Source organism: Chrysemys picta, chromosome 17, assembly GCF_011386835.1.
Source record: "Chrysemys picta bellii isolate R12L10 chromosome 17, ASM1138683v2, whole genome shotgun sequence".
In the NCBI taxonomy this organism is placed as follows: Eukaryota; Metazoa; Chordata; order Testudines; family Emydidae; genus Chrysemys; species Chrysemys picta.
In genome coordinates, this window is record NC_088807.1 from 1686780 (window position 1) to 1707303 (window position 20524).

The 20524-nt window shown below is 56.8% G+C and overlaps 1 protein-coding gene across 1 annotated transcript; it reads right to left on the bottom strand.

Annotated features, from left to right (window-relative positions):
- Nucleotides 1-877: 877 nt before the first annotated feature.
- LOC112060566 (cytochrome P450 2A13-like) lies at nt 878-18130 on the bottom strand. Its single transcript, XM_065571491.1, is given in 10 exon segments — nt 878-1141; nt 1143-1188; nt 5693-5834; nt 7293-7480; nt 7870-8011; nt 8172-8348; nt 10767-10927; nt 13026-13175; nt 16210-16372; nt 16869-18130. Coding segments are annotated over 10 exon segments (1482 nt in total). The 5' UTR covers nt 17049-18130; the 3' UTR covers nt 878-1008.
- Between the last annotated feature and the right edge of the window lie 2394 nt (nt 18131-20524).

Here is a 20524-nt window from a genome sequence, read left to right on the forward strand (position 1 = left end):
GACTCCAGGAATCGAGCCAAGGGTCAGTAGAACCGGAGGAACAGAAGCCAAAGGCCAGCGCCGGCGGGGGTCAGCCGCAGTCGTAAGCCAGGATCAGGAGCGGAGAGACAGAAGCCAAGCGCTGGAACCGGTGGCTCACCCGGAGTCGTAAGCCAGAGGGTGGAGCCGGGGGTTGAAGCCAGAAGTCTGAAGGAGGGAGCAGAAGGTGCAGCAGAGGCTGGAGCAAGGGCTGGAGGAGGGACGGGAACGAGGGACTGGAGGAGGGACGGGAACAAGGGACTGGAGGAGGGACGGGAACAAGGGCTGGAGGAGGGACAGGAACAAGGGACTGGAGCAAGGGCTGGAGGAGGGACGGGAACAAGGGACTGGAGGAGGGACAGGAACAAGGGCTGGAGGAGGGACAGGAACAAGGGACTGGACCAAGGGCTGGAGCAGGGCTGGAGGAGGGACGGGAACAAGGGCTGGAGGAGGGACGGGAACAAGGGACTGGACCAAGGGCTGGAGCAGGGCTGGAGGAGGGACGGGAACAAGGGCTGGAGGAGGGACGGGAACAAGGGACTGGACCAAGGGCTGGAGCAGGGCTGGAAGAGGGACGGGAACAAGGGCTGGAAGAGGGACGGGAACAAGGGCTGGAGGAGGGACAGGAACAAGGGACTGGACCAAGGGCTGGAGCAGGGCTGGAGGAGGGACGGGAACAAGGGCTGGAGGAGGGACGGGAACAAGGGCAAGCACAGCTGCGGGCCTGGCATGCGTTGGGCAGCCACCGATCTGCTGCAGGGGGCCAGGTTTATAAGCCAAACTGCGAAACCAGCAGCCAGTCAGCGGCGGTGGCCACTCAAAATGTTCATGCTGTGTAGCGGGGCTCGTGGGTCGCTGAGCAGCGCGGTAAGCCGGGGAGCAGGCCAGCAGCTGTCCCCGGCTGCTCTGGCCCCTGACATCCCCAGGTTTCTCCCTTCCCCTCCCTCCCCAAGGCTGCCCCCAGAAATCCCGTCTGGCTCCGCGGGGCTGCTAGCGCGGGACCAGGCATATCTCGTAGCTGCGGGGCAGGGTGGCGAACCCGACCAGCTTCGGGGAGATGTCGATGTCTTTGGGCTCCACGGGGGAGCGGAAGCGGAAGTTCTGCAGGATGCTGGTGAGGAAGGAAGAGTTCCATGCGCGCCAGCATCTCCCCGAAACAATACCTCTTCCCTAGGAGAGAAGACAAAGGAGGCGTCATGGCCCGGCCGCAGCAGGGTGCCAGGGGCAGGTGAGACTCTGGGAGGGGGTCTCACCCCTTGTCCAAAACTCTGCCCCAGTCTGGAGCTCTGGCGGCAGGACTGGCCTTACCATGAGGCGAACGGAGGGGCTGCCTCAGGTGCCAGACTGGGGGTGGGGGGGGGGGCGCCACTAGGACCCAGAGTGTCGAAAATTGTGTCTGCTGCGGGTGTTATGTATTCTCTCTGCCCTAGATGCACAGCGATGGTGGAGTGCGGTGCTGGGGGAAGGAGGGCACAAGAGACATAACAGGGAGGCAGGAGAAAAGGGGAGAGGGAATAACAGAAAGCAGCAGGAGATGCAGGGGGAGAGACGAGGAGGAGTCTCTTATGTACCTCTCCAGCACCCCCAGGAGCCTGGACTGGTTAACACCAGCTTCTCGGGGAGCTTCCTGGTTCCTGCTGCTTCCCTGAACCCCCTTGAGGAGAACAGGCAGTCAACTGAAGTAGTAGGAGCCAGTTAGGCCCTTAAGACGCTGAGATCTTCCCTCACTCAGGCCCTGCTACCAGCCTGCTTATTTGTCCCCTTCAACTGAGTGTTGAGAGCCACTATAGCTGGCACAGAACAGCAGTTAGGGGTGAAAGAAGAAAACACCCCTCTGGGGCAGCATTCAGAAAAAGCAAGCAAGCAAAGGAAGCTTTTCTATCTAAGCAGGAAGGAGCTCTCCTGAGATACATAGACACGAATGTTCACGGTGAGCCTCCCGGCCCCAGTGAGGATGTGAGTGGTGAGGAGATGCCTGATCTTCCAGTTAGTCAGAGTGCAGGGGACCTGGCAGCTACTGCAGCATCCATATCTCCATCTCAAATGGATGTAACTAGGCACATTCCTGAAGAAAAGTGTCGATCAGAGAAGAGTGTGGTGGAGACACAAGAAACAGCTGCTGCTGAGTTTAGTTCCTTAAGTCTAGATGATCCAGGACTGGGGACCCACTTGAGCAGTGGCCTGAGGGACTTCCTTGTACTGCATGGGCCACAGCAAGCGAAAAACTTCATGTTCCCCAAAGACAATGAAAATAGAAGTTTCCATCCAACAAATTACTGGCGTGAAATCCCCAATGGTGACAAAGTGGAGAGGCCATGGCTTATGTACTCAAAACCCAGAATGGGCTGCATACTGTTTTTGTTGCAAACTCTTCCAGTCTAATGTTCCAGCCACATTGGGTTCTACAGGAACAAAGGACTGGGAAAATCTGGCTAGAAATCTGGCATGCCATGAGAAGGCAGCAAATCACCAGAGAGCATTCCATAGGTGGAAAGAGCTTGAGATGCGACTAAGGTTAAAGGCCACCATAGATGATCAGCATCAAGAGAAGATTGCATCAGAGTCTCTTTACTGGCAAAACGTTCTGAAAAGGCTCATTGGCATTGTGAGAATGCTTGCTACCCAAAACCTAGCACTGCGTGGCACTTCAGATCAGCTGTATGTGCCAAACAATGGACACTTCCTTCAAATTGTGGAGCTGATGGCTGAGTGTGATGCTGTACTCCAGGAGCATCTAAGAAGAGTCACCACCCACGAAATGTTCACACACCACTACCTTGGAAAAACAATTCAAAATGAGATCAGACAGTTACTGGCAACAACAGTCCAACAGAAGATTGTGGCATATCTGAAGTCAGCAAGATATTACTCTGTTATTCTGGACTGCACACCTGACATCAGCCATACGGAACAAATGACTTTAATGGTGCGTTTTGTATCAACAACAGAACCTAGTGAAAATGTCCCTGCAGTGGTGACTGTCAGAGCATTTTCTAGAATTTATTGACATTGATAATACTACAGGAGCTGATATGACAAATGTGCTTCTTAAAAAGCTGGAAGATACGGGAATTGTGATGGCTGACATGCGAGGTCAGGGCTACGATAATGGTGCCAACATGAGAGGAAAGAACAGAGGAGTGCAGACACGGATCCGAGAGTTAAACCCTCGGGCTTTTTTTGTCCCATGCAGTTCTCATTCATTGAACTTGGTGGTCAATGATGCAGCATCAGCTTCTAGTGAGGGTGTTGAATTGTTTAATGTAATTCAAAGCATCTATGTATTTTTCTCGGCATCAACTCATCGATGGCAAATTTTGAAGCAACATCTGGGAACATCCTCTCACACTGAGTGCCACATGATGGGAAAGTTGAGTGGAGGCGATAAAGTCTATCAAACACCAAGTTGGGAAGATAGATGATGCCATTATGGAGGATAATGCTATGACAGGAACTGTTGGTGGGAGAACAGTGGCAGAGGGAAATGGAATCACCAGAAACATACATAACTTCACATTTCTGTGTGGCTTAGTGTTGTGGCATGACCTACTGTTTGAAATAAATGTTGTAAGCAAGAGACTCCAAGGGGTTGACCTTGATATATCTGGAGCAATGGAACAACTGGACAAAGCAAAGTCATACCTACAGTCTTACCGGTCAGATGAGGGATTTCAAAACGTTCTGAAGAGTGCACAGAAGTCGGCAGAGGAACTTCACACTGAAGCTATTTCCCCACCCATTCAAGAATACAAGAGTCACCGAAGAAGACGACATTTTGATTACGAGGCACAGGATAATCCCATAAGAGACCCCAAACAACAATGGAAAGTTGAATTCTCTAACCAGGTGCTAGATTGTTGCAATACAGTCAGTTGAAGAACGTTTCATGCAGCTCGAGGAACACAGCAGTATATTTGGGATGTTGTAGGATATTCCCAAACTCCTCACTATACCTGAAGAAGACCTACACCAGCAATGCAGGGCACTAGAGACAGTGTTGACACATGATGACATGTGCGATATTGATGTGAGTGATTTAGGTGATGAACTGAAAGCCCTTTCAAGATGCATTTCAGCAGGATCAACTCCAAAGGCTGTTCTGGAATATATGTGCACAATAAGATGACCACCTGCTTTCCAAATGCTTTTGTTGCTCTGCGCATACTTCTAACACTTCCTGTAACAGTTGCCAGTGGAGAACGCAGCTTCTCCAAGCTGAAGTTAATAAAAACACATCTACGCTCCACAATGACACAGGAGAGGCTGGTCGGCCTTGCAACCATCTCAATAGAGCATGAGCTGCCCAGACTGGACCTTCAGCAGGAAGCAGTTCAAATCTTGGCAACCAAGAAGGCACAGAAGCACCACTTTGATTATTCAAACAGATACAAATGCCAGTGTTTACTATGCAGACAAGAAAAGTTACATTTGCTGTTCAGGGCGTTTGAAAGTTAAGTGTTACTTAAAATTTCTGAACAAGGCATTTAAGTTATTAGTTCTCCTTTCTTGGGGTAGGTAGCCGAGCAGTACCATGAGAGGAGTAGAACAGGAAGAAGGCAGAATTGAGACCTTTCAAAGTTTTGGCCCAAGCGAGGGGGCATGGGGGCGTCATTTGAGCTCCCCGCCTCAGGTGCCAAAATGTTGTGGGCCGGCCCTGGGCGATTGCTGGGGAAATTGGGCACTGTTCGTATGAAGGTCTGAAGAGGGGGCAGCCGCATGGCACTGCTGTGCTGGGAGGGGTTAAAGGTCAATTCCTGACCTGATGGGAACTCTAAGCCGGTGGCTTTCAACCTTTTCTCACTGGCAGACCCCTAAACATTTTCAAATGGAGGTGCAGACGCCTTTGGAAACATTAGACCTGGTCTGCGGCTCCGCAGGGGCCCACGGACCACAGGTCGAAAACCACTGCCCCAAGCACTGCAGCTGGGAGAAAAACGGATTTATCAGGGGGGAAAAAATGGTTTCTGGTCGAACTGCACATGAAATTGTTCGAGATTTTCGTCACATCGAATGGTTGAAAAACATTTAGTCTCGGGTCAAATGAAATGGTTTATACTGACAAACTCAACACCTGGGCTTTGATTTTGATCATTTTTCAACATTTTTTATTTTACAAAAAGGGAAAGTGAAAGGAAATGATAAAACTTCAGGTTGTTTCCAACTGAAAAATGAAATGTTTGGTTTAGGAAAGGTTGCAACATTTTGACTTTTTCAGAATTTTGGCTTGCTTTTTTCCTGACACAAACAATGTGGCGACATCGATGTGAATTTGCGACGTGGTCACGTCTCGCCGATAAAGGGGCCAGTGAAGAATTACCCGCTCGGCTCGGTTCTGTGGCACACAGCTAATAATTACCCCAGATGTGTCCGTCGGCCTCACCCCAGGTCAGGGTACCTTTGTGCTAGGCGCTGGACAGACCCACGGGGAGAGACGGTCCCTGCCCCAAAGAGCTCACAAGGCCCCGATTCCCCACGGCGCTTCAGCGCACACCTACCCCGGAGTGTGTGTGAACAGCCCCCTTGACCCCAATGGAGTGACACTGATTTACACCGGCTGGGGATCTGGCCTCACAATTCTCCGTACGCAGGGTGAGGTCTAGCAGCGGGCGGCTGGGCCAGGCCCAGATCTCGCTGCTTGGGCCGCTCGGAACCGAGCTCTGCGGGGGATTCGTACCTATTGAGAAGGGCACGAAGGCGTCGCTCTTCTTAAACTGGCCGTTCCCATCCAAGAAATGGCTGGGGTCGAAGGTGTCGGGGCTGCTGAACTGTGTGGGGTCATACAGCACGGATCCCAGCATCGGGTACACCTCCGTCCCCTGGGGGAAGAGAAGGCGACAAACAGCGATGATTAAACGCCGATAACCCACAGCGCGGATGTTGGGGCACAATTCAGGGTCATTCTAACCACGGGAGGAAGTTGCAGCAAAAGCAAATATTAAATTGCAGGAGCCTGGTCAGGCCACAATCCGACATTCACGTCTCGGCACGTGTCTCCCAACGCCCTCTGCTCTAGCTACTGCCCTCTGCTCCTCCCGGAGCTGGGAAGGGAACCCAGGAGTCCGGACTCCTCCTTCTCACCAGGAACCATGCTGCCCCTACGGATTAACACTGAGATTGAGAGCTCTATGGGGCGGCGTCTTTTGTGTGTATTTGTACAGCACCGAGAGCGGTGGGGTCCTGGTCCGTGACTGCGGCGCCTCGGCACGATGGGAATACAAAATACAACTAATAATAATACTGGGCCAGGTCCTCACCGGCTGTGGCTTTGTTGATGTGCACCAGCAGCGGCGCTGGCCCATACACCGTACCCAGCGTGAACCTCCTGGCTTTCCGTACCCACCGGGTGGGGTTTAAGATGGCACTAGAAGTCAGGCTAAGGGTATTTATCCACATGGATGAGTGTTATTATTAGGTGTATTACGGTACCCCCCCCCCCCTAGCTGCGATCAGGGCCCCGTCGTGCCAGGCGCTGCACAGACCCTGATGGAGACTGGGGGCCCCCGTTGTGCCGGGCGTCGTGCAGAGTGAGCAATATTCCCTGTCCCAAAGTGTTTCCGGTGTAAATAGGAAAATGGGGAGGGGATCATTAACACCATTTGTCAATGTGACACATGGGGGAAACTGAGGCATGGGGTGGTGCCCAAGGTCACACAGTGAGCCAGAGCTTGGAATAAAAGCCAGGTCCTGTAAGTCCCTGCCCACTAGATCACACGACTTCCCAGAGGCAGGCTGTGACGGGGTGTGCATTCCCCGCACTGGAACCCCCGACGGTGAACGGGGCCCTGCGTCAGGACTCAGGGCAGGAAGTGGCCCAGGGAGGCGGGGTGAGCGGTATCTGCCACCCAAGGAAAGTCAGCATGTGGCGGTAGGATCCCCGCTGACTGGGTGCTGACCACACCCACCAGTGACAGGGCCCTGGGCTGGGACCCGGTGGAGCAGGGAGGGCCCGGGCCCCCCTACCCCGGCTGCCCCAGGATGGTGACCCCTGACGCTGGCCATTGGGCTGCACAGCCCTGAGCACAAGGGCAGCTATCTTGACTCTGGCCACTGAGCCAGGCTCGTTCCAGTCTAGGGTTGTCTGGCAGACTGCAATCGTGGTGGTCTCACGATCCGAAAAGAGGACGGGGTGCGCGTACCCCGCAACACAGGCGTGGACCCAGGTGTCCTGAGCTCCAGCCCTGTCTGCAGCACTGCGCTGGAATCCAGACCAAGCGACAATGCTCAGCCCTACACAGCCATGGGGCGGGGCGGGGGATAGACGCCCCGGGGCCTACCTTGGGAATAGTGTATCCCCGGAACTGGGTGTCCCTGATCACCCGGCGCGCTACGCCCATGGGGATAACGTCGCAGAACCTCTGGAACTCGTGGATGACGGCGTCGGTGTAGGGCATGTGGCTCCGGTCCTCCATGCTCGGGGCGCGGTTCCGCCCGATCACCCGGTCGATCTCCTCGTGGATCTTTTCTGCGGAGACGTCAGCACAGCTCAAAGGGGGGCCCGTGCGAATCCGGATTGACCCCGGGGGAACCGAGATCCGGATCTGGCCCTGCCCCCACTGTCGTCAGGGGGTGGCTCTGGATTAGCCCCGGGGGAACCGAGATCTGAATCCAGCCCCTAGAATTGGAATCTGAAATAGCAGCGCTGACCCGGCGTTCCCTGACCGTCGGCTTCCTTTGACTCACGACGGAGCGACACAGACAGGACACAAACTCGCTGCCGAGCTGTGACTGTCCGGCCCCATCCGGAGCGGGCGTAAAGGGAGGAACTGCCGCTGCCCTCAGCAGAACCTGGCTGATTTACCCCAGCTGAGGATCCGGCCCTTTGCCTTTCCTTTGTCCTCCCTTTCCCGTTACCTTCGATCTCCGGGTATTTCAGCAGGAGCAGGAAGCCGTAGCGCAGGGTGGTGCTGACGGTCTCCGTCCCGGCGAAGAAGACGTTGAGCGCCGTCAGAACAATGTTCTTCAGGAAAAACTCAGAGGAAGGATTTTCCTTTTCCTTGAACAGAACGAGAAAAAAAATGCCAGGATGCTTGTGAGAACTCTGGGGATGTGGCTGGGAATGGAATCCGGCCGTGACTCCATTGCTCTGCATCAATCGGGGTCCCCAACTGCCCCCCCTTTCCCCCATCACCTTCCCGCAACCCCCCTGCCGGTACCTGCTGCATTTTGACCAGGAAGCAGTCGATGAAATCCCGAGGGGAGTTGGGGTCCAGGGTCTCCTGGTTCGCCTTCACCTTCCTCTCGATGAACTTCTCCAGCCCCTCCAGCTGCTTGAACGCTGCGCGCTGGGGGCCGGGCAGGTAGCGCATGGTGCCCGAGAACATCTCGTAGAGCTGGGGGGCAGGGAGAGCAGAGAGCCCGCTGAACACGGGGTGGGTTGAGAGCCCCCATACACATCCTCTCCCTATGCCTCCATCCCCGGACCTCCCTTCTAGCTCTTTATCCCACATCCATCCCTGGGCTGTCTGGACAGTCCCTAGTTAATCAGCTCTCCCGCCCCATCCCTGCAGCCTGGGCCGGGCAGGTCTCAGGGCCCTGGGCCTCACGGCCACAGGATCCCAGCAGCGGTCGCACCACCAATGCCAAATCCACAGGTAAAACCACCTCTCTGCTCCTACTGGTGATTCCCCTGTTGGTCCCTCCCAGGATCGCATTCGCTCTTTGGGCCCCGGCGTCGCGCTGGGAGCTCACGTCCAGCTGATTGTCCACCATGGCCCCCAAATCTTTTTCAGAGTCACTGCTTCCCAAAGCAGAGCCCACCATGGCATGAGTACGGCCGACTGTCTTTGCTCCTGGCTGGATCTCTTTACATTTGGCTGGGCTAACATGAATGTTGTTTGCTTGTGCCCTGCTTATCAAGCGATCCGTGTTGCTCTGTACCAGTGACTTCCCCTCTTCATTATTTACTCCCAATTTATGTGCCATCTGCAAATGTTATCAGTGATGATTTGATGTTTTCTTCCAGGTCATTGATAAAAGTGTTAAACAGCATAGGGCCTTGAGAAACAGACCCACTCGACGATAACACCCCCTTTGCTATTACATTTTGAGATCTATCAGTTAGCCAGTTTTTAATCCATTTCATGCGGGCCGTGTTCATTTGATTGCTTTCTAGTTTTCTAATCAAAATGTCACGCAGTACCAAGTCAAACGCGTTATAGAGATCTGACTAGATTCCATCAGCACTGTTAACTTCAACCACACTTGTCACCGCCTCCAAAAAAGATCCCAGGTTAGTTTGACAGGCTCTTTTCTCCTACACCCACATTAATTTGCATTAATTACATTTCTCTCCTGGCATTCTTTATTAATCGAGTCCCGAATCAGTCACTCGCCTGCGATCGATGTCAGACTCACAGGCAATAACTACCCGAATCATCCCATTTACCCATTAGCTCTTGGCCAGTCGTCTGGAACGTCCCCGGTAGAGTTCCCAACAGCCCCGTATTACAAGGGATGTCCCTTATTTCATGGTGTGTCCTGTACTCAGTCAGTCCGGGATGCTTTCTCTCCTGTGTTTCAGCAGCAGGGGGCCAGTACTCACGGGGGCATCTTTCCACTCCTCTCCAGACTTTGCGCACGGTCCTGTCCGCTTTCCCTGCTTTCTCTGTGTGCCGTATAGCTGCTCTGAAGGGCCAGGGTCAGGAAGGGGGGCTGTCTGGTGGGGGGGGAAGGGTCAGTACTCCCTGGGGTGTAGCCTAGAGTTACCACCTTTGAACTGCAAAAAAAAACCCGGCACCCCCACCCACAAGGCAACTCTGCAATCGCCTTCCAACAGCCACTTCTAGCCTCCAGAGAGAGCACGTCCCGGGGGGGCAAGCAGATGTTTGTTTTCTCACCACGTTTTGCCAGCCAGTCTTTGCCAAGCTGTTCCGTTTTGCCAGCTGTCACTGAATGTGCAGGTTCTGATGCGAGCCCTTTCCCCCCCGGGGTGTAGTAGGATCACTCGCACCATCGCCCTGACCTGCCGCTAGTCAATATGCCTCGCACGTCTCCTCCCTCTCTCGCACGCCTACACGGGGCACGGCGTGTGGGTGGGCAGACGGCTGCCGCCGTTTCTCTGGGTGTGACCTGTGATCGCTTTAACTGCGGACGTGGGTAGAGCGGCAGCATCTTTAGCCGGGCACAGAAACGTTTAACAGGAGAGAGCCCGGTGTATTGGGAGAGTAAAGCAAATCTTTAGACCCATGTAAAAAAAAACAACAAAAAAAACCCCAAACCAGTAGGTTAAATTATTTTTCTGCCAACTGGCAAATCCATAAAAACCCCAGGCAGGCTGGTAAAACCCCAGCCAAGTGGTAACCCTGGGGCAGTCTGCCATCGTCCCCAGCAGCAAGAAACACTCCAGGCGAATGTAGGTGAGATCTGCTCATTATGAATAATCTCGGGATGGGGCGAGGGGCGATGAAAGCAGCCCCTTATTTCGGAGATACAGTGTTTGCCGCCCTACCGCCAGCCTCGCTGGAAATGGCCCGGCGAGGGACTTAGCCGGCTCTTTTGAAACTTTCGCTGTGTGATCTGTCTGGTCAGACCCGGTGCAGTAACGAATTCCTCGGGGCTGGCTGCAGGACTGGGGGCATTAGGAAACTCATCTCGCCATGCCCGGGGCGTTTCCGTGCTGCAGCATTTGCCTCTCAAACTCTTGTCCCCCAGAATCATGCTGTGCTTTTTCCTACGCCAGCTAACGCCCCCACTTGTGCTTTCTCTGGGACGTGGCCTGGGGCGCTCCCCCCCCGCCCCCCGCGGCGTACCTGCCCCCAGGCCGTGGCGGTGAAGTGGAAACTGTCCATCATCATGGAGAGCAGGGAGATGAACTCCTTGTCCTCGTAGTCGAACCGGTCCCCGAAGACCACGGAGCTGATGACGTTGGACACCGTGCGGCTCAGGAAGTAGGTGGGGTCGAAGGGCAAACCTAGGGGGTACAACCAGTGTTGGGTGGGGCACAGGTGAGCCGGGGGGCTGTGCCTCAGACCGTCTAACCTCCATGGATCCCACAGCCCCCCCGAGTCGCTCCTGTCCTGATCCTGCAGCCGCTACCTGCCTTGTTCACACCCGGCTCAGCACCGTGTCGAGGCAACGAAGAGGCCTGGGGGAGAACTGGCCCAGCCCCCGTGAGCGGCTCCGCTGCTGTCTGCCCCCATGGCCGCCGCGGTCCCTCCCCTCCCTGCCCGCCTGCGAGGCCGGGCAGGGCTATCCGACGGGGAACGGAGCCCCAGGGAGACTAAGCCCCGGTCAGACAGGCAATCTTCGGCGGAGCAGGGAACTGAGCCCACACCTCGAGTCCTGGGCTAGAGCCCCATTCACTGGCCTTTGGTAGGGCCCCGCCCAGCTCCGCGACTCAGTTTCCCCATCGGCGCAGTGGACGTTATGACACTGACCATCTTTGCAAAAGTCCACAGGTAAGAACCTCCGTGTGTAACTGATGTCGAGGTCAACAGAGCGAAGACAATTCGCACCAGCTGGGGGTCTGGCCCCATTGACTGTAACAGAGCTCTGGGCGGTTCACACCAGCTGGGGGTCTGGCCCCACTGACTGTAACGGAGCTCTGGGCAGTTCCCACCAGCTGGGGGTCTGGCCCCATTGATCCCAATGGAGCTCTGGGCGGTTCCCACCAGCTGGGGGTCTGGCCCCATTGATCCCAATGGAGCTCTGGGCGGTTCACACCAGCTGGGGGTCTGGCCCCACTGACTGTAACGGAGCTCTGGGCAGTTCCCACCAGCTGGGGGTCTGGCCCCATTGACCCCAGTGGAGCTCTGGGCGGTTCCCAGCAGCTGGGGGTCTGGCCCCATTGACCCCAGTGGAGCTCTGGGCAGTTCCCACCAGCTGGGGGTCTGGCCCCATTGATCCCAATGGAGCTCTGGGCAGTTCCCAGCAGCTGGGGGTCTGGCCCCATTGACCCCAATGGAGCTCTGGGCGGTTCCCAGCAGCTGGGGGTCTGGCCCCATTGACCCCAATGGAGCTCTGGGCGGTTCGCACCAGCTGGGGGTCTGGCTCCATTGACCCCAGTGGAGCTCTGGGCGGTTCCCACCAGCTGGGGGTCTGGCCCCATTGACCCCAGTGGAGCTCTGGGCGGTTCCCAGCAGCTGGGGGTCTGGCCCCATTGACCCCAATGGAGCTCTAGGCAGTTCCCGCCAGCTGGGGGTCTGGCCCCATTGACCCCAATGGAGCTCTGGGCGGTTCCCAGCAGCTGGGGGTCTGGCCCCATTGACCCCAATGGAGCTCTAGGCAGTTCCCGCCAGCTGGGGGTCTGGCCCCATTGACCCCAATGGAGTTCTGGGCGGTTCCCAGCAGCTGGGGGTCTGGCCCCATTGACCCCAGTGGCGCTCTGGGCAGTTCCCAGCAGCTGGGGGTCTGGCCCCATTGACCCCAATGGAGCTCTGGGCGGTTCCCGCCAGCTGGGGGTCTGCCCCCATTAACCCCAATGGAGCTCTGGGCGGTTCCCGCCAGCTGGGGGTCTGCCCCCATTGACCCCAGTGGAGCTCTGGGCGGTTCCCGCCAGCTGGGGGTCTGGCTCCATTAACCCCAATGGAGCTCTGGGCGGTTCCCGCCAGCTGGGGGTCTGGCCCCATTGACCCCAATGGAGCTCTGGGCGGTTCCCGCCAGCTGGGGGTCTGCCCCCATTAACCCCAATGGAGCTCTGGGCGGTTCCCGCCAGCTGGGGGTCTGGCCCCATTGACCCCAATGGAGCTCTGGGCGGTTCCCAGCAGCTGGGGGTCTGGCCCCATTAACCCCAATGGAGCTCTGGGCGGTTCCCGCCAGCTGGGGGTCTGGCCCCATTGACCCCAATGGAGCTCTGGGCGGTTCGCACCAGCTGGGGGTCTGGCCCCATTGACCCCAGTGGAGCTCTGGGCGGTTCCCAGCAGCTGGGGGTCTGGCCCCATTGACCCCAATGGAGCTCTGGGCGGTTCACACCAGCTGGGGGTCTGGCTCCATTGACCCCAGTGGAGCTCTGGGCGGTTCCCGCCAGCTGGGGTCTGGCCCCCGACTCCCTGGCCCCGGCACCGACAAACCTTTCGTGCCCCGCAAGGCTTCCAGCAGGAAATGAGCCTCCTCCTGGATCCGCTCCTCGATGCCTCGCTTCCCCACCCCGAAGTTCCTCAGCGTGGTGATGGAGAACCGGCGCAGCTGCTTCGCCCGCTCCCCGTTGGCGAAGATCACTCCTGGGGGGCAGAGAGAGCAAGGCACATTTCCCAACCGGTACATGCCGCGGGGTGCTGTCCAAGCATATCACCGTAACAGACAATTCCTGCCCCGCAAAATGCGGCGGTGGTGGGGGGCGCGTGCACCTGGGCGTGCACTCACACGTGCACGGTGGGGAATTGTGCAGCAATTCCCCAGGTAATATTGTCCCTATTTCCCCCTCTCCAACTTGCAATGAGAGCTGCAGCTCTGCGTCTCGAGCAGGTCGGAGGCAGCTCCCTGCTTTGATCTGTGGCAAATATTTTCGCAGTTGCGGGGAACGGCCGAGCCAGACACCCTGTGACGTTACTCACGTAACCTGGGACCGTATAGATCATTGTCGCAAGCACTGTTATCTATTTGCAGCAAGTATTGTACAAAGATTGTGGAGTGAGGTGTCTCTGGAAAGGTTCTGCTTGGCTGGTTAGGATGATGCTGTCTGTGTGCGTGTAGCATGTTTGTAGTTGAAGTTATGAATATTGGCTCTGTACTCGTATCTCAATGTGTTTGATTCTAAGTAGCCTCAGCGAAGCACGTGGGCAGCTTCTTGAGAAAGGATTATTCTCAGTAAGTGCCCAGTCAAGAAACACTTCACGGGCCATGGACTTCGGGAGATGCCAATCCCCATCTGAGTTTCCCTGGGAACGTTCAAACTAACATGTAAACAATGGCGCCGAACTGCAAACTGAGTCACGCATGGACATGTGACTTGCCCATGTGACTCCAGACTCCATCTTGCTGTGATCTTGCACAGGAGAACCAAGCGGTTTCCACCCACAAGAGAAAGACTATAAAAGGCTGCTGCAGCTTCTCCATCATGTCTTTAATCCTGCTTCTTATCTCTGGAGGGACTTTGCTACAAACAGAAGCTCTGAACAAAGGACTGAATGACCCAGCCCAGCTGGGGATGTTCCAGAGACTTGATTTGAACCTGCAGTTTATTCTATCACTGCTGCAAGCCTGAACCAAGAACTTTGCCATCACTGTATGTAATTGATTCCATTTAACCGATTCTAACGCTCATCTCTATCTTTTTCCTTTTATGAATAAACCTTTCGATTTTAGATTCTAAAGGATTGGCAACAGCGTGATTTGTGGGAAAGATCTGATTTGTATATTGACCTGGGTCTGGGGCTTGGTCCTTTGGGATCGGGAGAACCTTTTTTCTTTTACTGGGGGATTGATTTTCATAACCATTCGTCCCCATAACGAGTGGCACTGGTGGTAATACTGGGAAACTGGAGTGTCTGAGGGAATTGCTTGTGTGACGTGTGGGTAGCCAGTGGGGTGAGACCGAAGTCCTCTCTGTCTGGCTGGTGCCGTGGTGTGCTGGGACGGCCCTGCTCTGAGCCATCTGAATTGGTACCTCAGAAGTGTCCCACCAAAGGCAGCATCGTTACACCCCCCAACCCCCCATGCCAAGGACCCCGTGCCTCAGTGGATCCCTGACAACTGCCTGGCTGGAGCCAGGCGGGATCAGCTGTGAGAGGATTGTTAAAATAGGGATTAGAATCCAAAAAATGGGTTTAGAGTTTCGACTTTATTCCATCCCTGTAAACTGCTGCCTGCCTCCATGTCACCCGGACTAGCTGTGTTTCAGGGTGTACGGCACTATGGAAGTGTTTGTATTCTAAGCGGCTGGGACTGCAAATCTCCAGACAGGAGAGAGACAGTGCCGATCTCTCCCAGAAGGCCTATGTCCTGCCCCGCCTGCAAGGCCCATCGACAAAAAGACGGACTCTGGCAGAACGTCAAAGAGGACCAGAGACTTGGCTGATTGCTCACCCTACTCCAAGAAGACGAGTCAAGCAGATGAATTCCTTCCACCACCTGAGTTTGCAGCTGCCCGCACAAAGGGGGAAAAGAATGAAAAGAACCAGGAGGAACTGGATGTTTATGCTGGTTGGATTCGGCGACGGAAGGATCACGCGTCATAAAGAAAAGATCCCCAGTGCTTAGCCTGGCTTAGCTCTAAAGGTCAGATAGATTTTGCTCCCAGTGGTTCTCAATCTTTCCAGACTACTGTCCCCCTTTCAGGAGCCTGGTCTGTCTTGCGCACCCCCACGTCACACCTCATTTAAAAACGACTTGCTCACAAAATCAGAAACAGAAATACAAAAACCAGACACATGGTTACTGAAAACTGGCCGACTCGCTCATGTTTCCCATGTAGTTATAAAATAAATCCAACGGACTATAAATACGGTACTTACGTTTCCGTGGATAGCCCACAGAGCAGTATAAACAAGTCGTTGTACGAAATTTTCGTTGGTACTGACCTCGCTAGCGCTTTTTATGTCGCCTGTTGTAAAACTCAGCCAATGGCTAGAAGACGTCCCCCCGGGAAGAGCTCTGGTCCCCCTGGTTGGGAGCCACTAGATATTTCTGTCCCTTTTTGAAATTTACAATCAGAACGCCCTCGTGTGTCTCTGCGTTTACCTGCCTTGACCTTGTAAGTGTCTCTCTCATTTCCTTTCCCTAGTTAATAACTCTTCCCGCCGTTTACTACAAGCGTCATCTTTGCTGCGAGACCTACGGGGCGGTGGGGGAGGGGTGCGGGACGGGTCCTTTGGGAGGAACCTGAGTAGTGCTGTGATTCTTGGCGTAAGGTGGGCTCACCTAGGTGGCGAGACAGATTGGAGTAGGGCAGCCCATTTTGGTTGGACGTATTCCTGGAGGTTTCGGCACGTGGCTCGTTAATTAAAGACAGTCCTGGAGGGGTGGCAGCCCTAGATCGGAGGAGCCCAGGGGACTGCCTGTGACCCCACCTTAAGGCTGTGTGGTGCCGGAGGACGATCCGGGGTGAACGCTAAGCAGAGAGCTCACAGCCGGTTTAGGGTGGGTGTCCCACTTCCCATCCATCTGCCCTGCGGCGGGACTCGTTCTCCTGAGCTGTCGCAGGACAGCTCGGCACCCCCCAGCCGGAGAGGCTCGGCACCGAGCGGACGCAGCCCCGGCCGGGAGCTGCCCCCTCTGCGCCCCCCAGCTCGCTCCCCTCCCGCACACACGACTGACCGTAGCCCTCGAAGAGCCAGCTGAAGGTGGCTTGTTCCCCGCGCCCGCTGAAGTCCTCGGCCTGGTCCAGCAGGGCCTCCTTCACCGCCTGGTAGCCGCACAGCACCACCACCCGCCGGGGGCCCAGGTGGAGGGTGTAGACGGGGCCGTAGCGCTCGCTGATCTGAGACGGAGACGCCGTGTGGGCCGGGGGGACAGAGTGTCGGGGGGACGGACGTGAGCCCTCTCCTCACTCCCACGTACCAGCCTCGGTCCCGCAAACACAGGGCACCTTCTGTAACTCCCCCTCCTCACCCCACACGCATCCCCGTGCCCTTCCCCCAACTCAGCAGCCTCTCCCCCTGATACATACAGAGCACCCCCTCTCCCCTGCCTGTAGCCCCTTCCCCTCCCCTCCCAGCACTCCCACCCTCCCCCAATTGCAGCACTCCTGCCCTTTCTCCACACCACCCCATACCCTCCTCACCCCCACCCGTTCTCTTCCCCTTCCACTCCCCTCAAACCCCCAATTCTTCTCCCCCAACACAGCACCCCTGCCCCATAGCTATCCTGGGTCTAGGTCATCACAAGGTATTAATAAGGCTCCCTGGCCATCGATGGGCGGGGTCACCCATACGGGGTCAGGGCGCCCTGGGTCGTCCCGGGAAGAGCCCACCTACCTTCATCAGCGACTTGCGCATGTCGCGGAGCTCGACCTGCAGCAGGTTCCCGAGGAGGGGCAGCGGGGTGGGCCCCGGGGGCATTGCCCCCCGGCCCTGCATTTGCCGCCAGGTGGAGAGGAGCAGGAGGTAGGACAGGCAGATGACCAGGACCAGGGCGACGGCTCCCAGGAGATCCATGGTGGGCTGGGACCTTCCACCTCTCCTGTGCCCGTCTGTGATCGAGTCTGCTCTGCCGGCGGCCGGTGCGATTGCACAACCGATTACACAATCCGGGTCTGGGCTCCTTCCAGAGAAAGCCCTGGAGTCCAAAATACCACTGCGGCGGTATCTCCTCTATCTGCAGCGAGGGCGGGCTGATGTCCGTGGTCCGCTCCCCATCTTCAGCAGGGGCGTGGCCGGGGGGCGGGTAACGGGAGGGAGCAGCATTTTAAACTGCTTTACGCAAGAACGTAGGAGTGAGGGGCCCTCCTGCTCACCAGCCCCTGCCCGCTCTAAAATCCCAGACAGACACTTGTCAAGCTCCAACTTCAGACAATTTCGGTTGTTTTCCCCCCGCTGCTCCATGGGGGCTCCTGCTCCAAACTCTCACGCCTCTGCAGCGTCCTGACCGGACCAGGAGCACCCCGCCCCCCCAGATACCACCTGGGATGTGAGACTCCGGGCTGGTCTGCACTAAAGCGAGGTCAACCCAGCTGTGTCACTCGGGGTGCGAAAAATCCACTCCCCCTATGCAATGTAGTTAAGCCAACCGGGTCCCTGGTGTAGACAGAATTCCTCCATCCACCTAGCTCCCACTTCTGGGGGCGGTGGATTAACCACGCCCAGGGGAGACCCCTTCCCAGCAGTGTAGGTAGTGTGTGCACCCAAGTATCGCCGCTGCATCGCTCGGGGTTGCCAGTGGTGGCCGGCCGTGTTCCTGGCGGTTTCACAGCATGACGTGATCTCTAATTAATCTGTAATTCCTGGAAACTCCAGGACAGTCCTGGAGGGCTGGCAGCACCGGGGCAGCATTTCAAGTGTAGACGACGCTCCTCTGTTTTCCCCAGTGTGTCCTTTTCCTTCCCTGCCTTTTTTCTCCGCTTTCCACCCCTCTCCCTTTCCTCCTGGCTGATAAGAATCTGGCTTCGCTGGCCAAGGCTGCATAGTTCACAAGACGAACCGGACCAGAAGCTGGCAGAAGTTTGTGAGGCCCCAAAGCGGCTGATTTCCCAGCCCTGAGGCTGCAGCTGCACGTTCGGCCTTTGCCAGCCTCTAGGTCTGGCCCCTTTTGCGTGGGTTTGTCTCATGTTGCTGCCTAGAAAACAGCAGCAACGCCCACTCCAGCCCGGCTCCGTCAAGTTCCCTCTCGCTCATAGAGTCTTGGACAAAGGAGACCCTGTTACCATCTTCCACCCCCCCAGAAAACAACCAAAGACCAAGGGTCAGGGTTAAAAAACCCTAATTCAACCCTTTACACTCCAGAGGCTTTCACTGGTTTGTTTTCTCTTTCTTTCCTGCAGCGTTAATTAATACAAAGTTTAAAGGCGTGTTAATGGCGTTTGCTGGGGGGGCTGGGCAGGGTGAGGTCCCTGCGTATCAACCCCCAAACCTGGTTTAATCGACGTTGACAGTGTCAGGGTCATCTTAGCACCTTTGACCCTTGGGGCTGATTTATTCCAGCTAAATGAATGCAAGACACCCCACCCCCACCCCCATCTGTCTGTCCATCCCCCCATCCCCTTTCTCACTCACACACACTATCTTTCCCCTGGCCCGCCGTCCATGCTGGACCCCTCTCGCTGGCTAACCACGCGCTCCCGTCCTCGCGGGAGCAGTGGGACCACCCTCGGGCTGCAGCCGGGTCCATCCCCTGGGACACAGCAAAAGCGCTTTGTGCCCACGGCAGCCAAGCGAACGGTTGGCACTGCCCGGCGAAAGGAAGCTGTGGCCGTCCTTGTGCCAGCCAAGCCCGGGCGAGATCACCCCTCGGGGCCCCTGGCACCAGGGCAAGCCTCCTTGGATCCAGCACCTCCTGGCTCTGACCTCGGCACATTCAGCCCCGCAGGGAGGCCCCCCGGATGGGCCACCTGGGGAAGCTTCTACGCCCCCCCCCCCAAAGGTGCCCTGCACCCCAACTCCGCAGTCAGTGTGTAAAACAGAAGGTTTATCAGTTCCCCTCCTCCATCCTTTGCCTCTTTCCCGGCCAAACCGCTCCCCTGGCCTCCACCTCTATCTTTGTTCTCCGACGGCTCCTGGCAGCGGATGGGCCTGGCCATTGTCTGGGTCCAGAGAGCCAGCCGGTAGTCAGACCTGCCCTCCAGAGGTCTCTGCAATGATCACACCCCCTTGTCCTGCCACCTGTACTTGTGCCACGCATAGGGGAAACTGAGGCACGTACAGTAGTCCTAGAGAACATTAAGGAAATTCCCACCTCGTCACAGCCACTGACCGACATGCCGTCCTGCGCCAGTGCAGACCCACCCACCCGCAAGTACGTTATGTGATGTTTGGACAGCCGCAAACACCCGAACGCTTCTTTAATGCTGATCAACAAGCGGGATCGGTCTGTGGGCTGGAGGGACCCCAGAGACACCCAAGGTGCAACCTACGCTGGCCTCCAACCCCCGGGGTTTTGGGTCAGTTCACAAAACTCAAAGCCCACAAACAAAGCTCTTTCAAAGTCTTTGCTGGAAATCCAGCCCTTGATTAAATCAGCCCCCTTCTCCCTTGTCTCCATGATCTAATCCAGGGGTCTCAAACTCAAATCACCACGAGGGCCACGTGAGGACTAGTGCATTGGCCTGAGGGCCGCATCACTGACACCCCGCCTCGCTGCCCCTGGCCCCGCCCCCACTCCACCCCTTCCATGAGGCCCCGCCCCTGCCCCGCCTCTTCCCACCTCCTCCTCCAAGCGGTTTTAATAAAATATATACACTCAGTAAAGCCCCCCCACTGCACTGGGCTGCATCACCACTTCCCCCCGCTCTGCCTCTTCCAGGGGTGGCAGGTTTATAGAAACTTTGGTGGTGCCCAAAACCTGCCCCCCCAAACTCCGCCCCCACCTGCCTAAGGCTCTGGGAGGGAGTTTGGATGGGGGAAGGGGTGGGGGTGCAGGCTCTGGGATGGAGTTTGGGTGCTGGGTGCAGGCTCCGGGCTGGGGCAGGGGGTGGGGGTGCAGGCTCTGGGATGGAGTTTGGGTGCTGGGTGCAGGTTCTGGGCTGGGGCAGGGGGTGGGGGTGCAGGCTCCGGGATGGAGTTTGGGTGCTGGGTGCAGGTTCCGGGCTGGGGCAGGGGGTAGGGGTGCAGGCTCCGGGATGGAGTTTGGGTGCTGGGTGCAGGCTCCGGGCTGGGGCAGGGGGTGGGGGTGCAGGCTCCGGGATGGAGTTTGGGTGCTGGGTTCAGGCTCCGGGCTGGGGCAGGGGGTGGGGGTGCAGGCTCTGGGATGGAGTTTGGGTGCTGGGTGCAGGTTCTGGGATGGAGTCTGGGGATAGGAGGGGGTGCAGGGGTGAGGGCTGTGGGGCTGGGGATGAGGGGTTTGGGGCATTGGAGAGGCTCAGGACGAGGGCAGGGGAAGGGCAGCCTGCCCTGACCCTAGTGCAGGGGGGCACTAGGACCCTACAGCAGCAAGTGATGCCAGAAGGGGGCAGAGCAGAGGGTGAGCTGCAGGCTTGGGG